General features: G+C 52.0%; 1 protein-coding gene across 1 annotated transcript in view; it reads left to right on the forward strand.

The window, feature by feature from the left end:
• RBM41 (RNA binding motif protein 41) overlaps positions 1–2,371 on the forward strand; it is a gene marked incomplete at its 5' end in the record, with an annotated part of 5,537 nt that extends 3,166 nt beyond the window's left edge. Inside the window, 4 exons of the mRNA XM_010017281.1 lie at positions 3–33; positions 808–1,184; positions 1,733–1,880; positions 2,214–2,371. Of these exons, the coding sequence (XP_010015583.1) occupies positions 3–33; positions 808–1,184; positions 1,733–1,880; positions 2,214–2,371 (714 nt within the window). The remainder of the gene's footprint in view (positions 1–2; positions 34–807; positions 1,185–1,732; positions 1,881–2,213) is intronic.
• Positions 2,372–4,450: the final 2,079 nt, after the last annotated feature.

A 4,450-nucleotide genomic window follows, 5' to 3' on the forward strand; every position in this document is an offset into this window, starting at 1 on the left:
GGCATTCCTTCCTCCGGGCGCTCTACCACGAAGGTCTGTGGGCTCAAAGCTGTTCCTGCCTTTGTTCCAGCATGCAGAGCCAGGGTGTGGGAGTCCGACACATTGCTGTCTGGCCTTCTGTCCCTGAAGACATGGTTCTGTTTTGGCACTGCGTGGGAGGAGATATTTTCTTCTCTTACATGAGCAGACAGAGAGTGGGCTCTCTGAAGGGTTTAATGTAGAGGCTTGTAAAGTCCATCTCTGTTTGGAAAGCATGGATCTTGATGTGGTGCAGAGCCCAGCTCAGTATGTGGAAGAGCAGCTGGGGTTATGCTTTGCCTGGGGGTAGAGATCATCCCTTCTCTCATTTAGCTGCAGTCTAACAATGGTGGGAGGGAAGCAAAGGCATGGAGCAGGAAAGAGTAGGAGTGACTTGTTAAAGGCTCCTCCCAGTAGCCAAATGGAATTGGAGCCCAGTTGCTGATTCCCGGCACCATGTCCCTGGGATAACAGCATTTCTTGCCCTGGCACTGTGGTCCCTGAGCAAGGTTGAGGCTTGTAGGTTGGGAGATGCCTCTCTCGCATCTGTCCCCATATCCATTAAGTAGAGGAAAGGAGATGATCATTGGTCAGTCCATGCCATGGACCTCCTTTGAACCCAGGAGCTTAATCTGGTGTCCCTGGAAGTTTATATCCATGTAGTGGTGTAGAAAGGTAGCATGGCTCATCCTGGCCATGCCTGCAGGAGGAGGAAAGTGTGTTGAAGGAGTCAGGTTTACCAGGTTCTTGGTGGTAGTTGCATTGCCATGTTTCTCCATTGTGGATTAGATGACACTCAGAAGAGGATAACAGATGTAAAGGACCCCATGGGTCATCTGGAGAGTGTTTACCAAGAGCTGCTCTGCAAGAAGCGTCCTGAAGAAGTCCAGCCTACCAAGAGTGACCCATGCCTGTGCCCTTCCCCGGCCCTGCAGGGACCTGTGGCTGAGGAGTCATCACTTCCAGATCAGGAAGAGCAGGCAGAACAGGAAAGAAGTCCCAGCCTGCCTGCAACAAGTCCCCACCAGCCCCCTCCAAGTCTTGTGGTTATCAAAGACCCTGTAGAGTTTGTCCCAGAAGAGGAAATCTGCAAGAACCGTCTCTCAGAGGAAGAACTCCGGAGTATCCCCCGCTTCTCATCCTACCACCCTGGGGACCCCAGCAAGGTGTGTGGAGCTGAACCAGGGTTTATTCTTCTTCCTTGCTAGCATGCCCTGAAGCTGCTTCAGCAGCCAAAGGCTCCTCTTCCCCGTTGTTTAGAGGGTGCTCGTTTGATCCTCCTGGCCAAGGGAGAGCAGCCTCCACTCTGGGAGGGAAGGGGACCTTTGGCTCTAGTGGGATGTCACCCAGCCTGGCAAAGAGCTGTACTTCAGCCCACAGCCCTTCCTGGTGCTGGCAGGTCACTAGTCAAGAAGCTGTGACTTCACTCAGATTGTGCTTAACTGGTAGCTGGAGCTTGTTGTGCTTTATAAATAACTGGAGCTATCAGCACTTGGCACAGGTAGGCATGACGATGCCTTGAGTGCAGAGCTGCCTTTCCCCATACACCGGCCTCTCTTCCAAACCCCACCATTAGCATGTGGGCGAAGGACTCTGGGGTGGCAGAGGGACTGAACTAATTCATACCTTTGAGGCATATGGACTTGGAACCAGGTTGGAAGGTGTCTGTTTGCATGGCACAGGCCGGCTGATCCTTTGTGTCTCTCTGGAGCAGGTGCTGTACTTGAAGAATCTGGGCCCTCGAGTGACAATGAAGGACCTGGTGTCCTTGTTTGCTCGGTTCCAGAAGGAGGACAGCCCACCGATCCAGTTCCGCCTCCTGAGCGGCCGGATGAGGGGTCAGGCTTTCATCACCTTCCCTGGTGAGTTGCTGCCTTGTGCCTTTCAGTTCCTCCCTGACCCAGGAAGGTGCCACACCTTCCTGCAGGGCGCTGGGTTGATGCTAAGCTTGCTCTCCAAGGAGAAGGAGGCACCTTCTCCTTGATTCTTCCTCTCCTTGATTGGATGAGGATTCATCAGAAGGGATGCAGTCTGTTAACGTGCCCTATTTATATTGGAATGTCACCCTGGCTGGAGGATCCCAGTGCTGCACTGTGTCATGGTGCAGGCTGAGGGTCTGTGAGCCAGGAACGTCTGTGGGAGCACCACGTGTGTCTGCGCTGTGTACCCTGTGCCCGTTTACTCTCTCGTTGCAGATGTTCAGTCGGCGCAGGACGCCATGCACTTGGTGAACGGGTACAAGCTGCAGGGGAAGCCACTGGTCATTGAATTTGGGAAAAGCAAAGAGCATTCACCAGAGGCTGACCCTGCCATTCCCTGCTCCTCTGCTGGAGAGAACCCTTCTGCCAAGTAAGGGATGGATAACTGCGAACCTTGTGGATTTGCATGGGCCATGGGAGCCCCTTGATTGTAACTGGGATGGCAAAGGACTGCTGGGAGTTAGTATGAAGGTCTGTAAATCTCACAGTGGGGAAGGAGAGCTGGGCACTAGGCTCTTCTTTGAGAGAGATGGGCACTGTCTTTACACTGTTGGGGTGTACTGGCTTTTTCCTCCTGTTCTACACGTGTATCTCCCTTCTCAGCCTTTTCATGGCAAGGAGAGAGGGAGGAAGCCATGTAAATAAACATATTTATTACACTCTTCCCTTAATGTGTATTTATTCATCTTTCTCCCCTGCAAGTCTTCTAGAACCAGGTGTGCTGCACTCTGCAGGACTGTGTCAGCAGAGTTTAGTCCTGGCCTCTGTGCTGGGAGCTGGAGTGGGGTTGGGGACTGGTGGGGCTGCTGCCCTGTCTGCTCTGGTGGCAGCAGATACATTGCTTTAGGACAAGAGAAAAAGTTGCCCCTTTCCTTCCAGACACGTTGGCTGCCGAGGTATCTGATTGTACAGATGCTTTATGATTGCAAATATGTCTTGGCTCCTCAGTAGTGGGTTTTAGGTAAGTAGAGATGTCCAGCTACTGTTTAATATTGCTGTGGCTGGAGGTGCTCCCAGAAGATGGGCAGCCTGCTTCTCTTCCAGGGTGACTTCCGGAAGGGGATCTGCTCTGGCAGGATAGCCTGGACTCTATTAGGAAGTGATTGCTGAAGCATTACCTTGCAGCAGTCTTTGTCATGGGTTTGGTGTGTCAGTGCTCCCCAAATAACTACTGTTATTTTGTTGTTGTTCTGAGCAGAATTGGTTAAAGCAGCCCAATTCTGGCCCCTGGTGCAGGGAGGAACATGTAGGTGTGATGGGCGTAATTGAATGCAACTTCCTGAACCCAACGCAACAAAGAGGCCTTTGAAGAAGGCAAAGAGAGTACCAGCAAGAGACCTGTGCCCAAGGCTGCTGCTTGGAGAGGGTTTCTCTCTGACGCAGCCTTTGTTCTGAGCACTGCACATGTTCTTAGGTCTGTTCATTGTGAAGTAGCCCCACATTAGCCCGAAGACTGCAGTCCAGACAGGAGGTGGACCACGGGGCAAAACCAGACCCTTAAACAGCAAGGGAAGTGGTAGGTTGCAGGCTGCTGCCCCACACCATGTTATGTCTTCCATCCCTTGTTTGGGGTCTGCGCTGAGGCCATAGGGAAGGCCTTGTTAAGAAGCAGTTTGCATGAAGAGAGCCCTGGCCGGAGCTAGTGGATCTGTCCTGGGTGTATTCTTGTCCCTCCTGTTTTGAGAGAGTTATCTGCAGGACTCAAATGCTGCTTCATCTTCCCGTGCCCAGACAGAGAATGGGAGCAGAGGGAGGAGCAGAAATCTGCGCTAAGTTGGTGTTTTGAAATCCTCCTGGTTCCTGTGCATCGTTGTTAACACCTTCACACGCCTATGAGCTAAATGAATCTCCATGTGCACAGTTCTTCAGTGATCAGTCTGGGTGGCAGCTGACATGACTGTGGGAGCATTCAGCTCTGCCTGACTATGAATTGCTCTGTACAGAAGACACCTTTACCCAAGAGAAGCCAGATAGCTTTTGGCTTCCAGCAAGGAAAAGAGAGAATTTCTCTGGATAAGTCTCATGTTCTCTTTAATTTTTCTGGGGAGAGAGTCAAGGTATGATTTATTTATGTATTTATTTTCACCTCTGAGCTCCCCCTATAACCCTTATTGCACAAAGAGCAACGTGGGCTACTCCCACACGGTGGCACCACTTGCCTGGCTGTCCCGCACTTGTCCCTTCTGCCTGGCTACTGGTCCTGCACAAGTTGCCCAGGGAATGGCCTGAAACAGGCAGTGGGGCTGAGTGCGCCGGGACCCAGGGTCTCTGGGCTTTGTAGTTCTGCTACATGTCCCCTCAATGATGGCTCCTTGTATGAAAATGAGAGCGAACATCAGGAGCACTATGCTATAGAGAGAGGCTGATGCCACGTGTTTCAGCAGCAAGCACTTGGCCAGGAGGAGGATTGATGCCCACAGTCAAGGGGCTGGTAGCTTGCTAGAGCTGCAGCA

This window comes from Nestor notabilis, unplaced genomic scaffold (assembly GCF_000696875.1).
Source record: "Nestor notabilis isolate BGI_N333 unplaced genomic scaffold, ASM69687v1 scaffold14146, whole genome shotgun sequence".
Lineage (NCBI taxonomy): Eukaryota > Metazoa > Chordata > Aves > Psittaciformes > Psittacidae > Nestor > Nestor notabilis.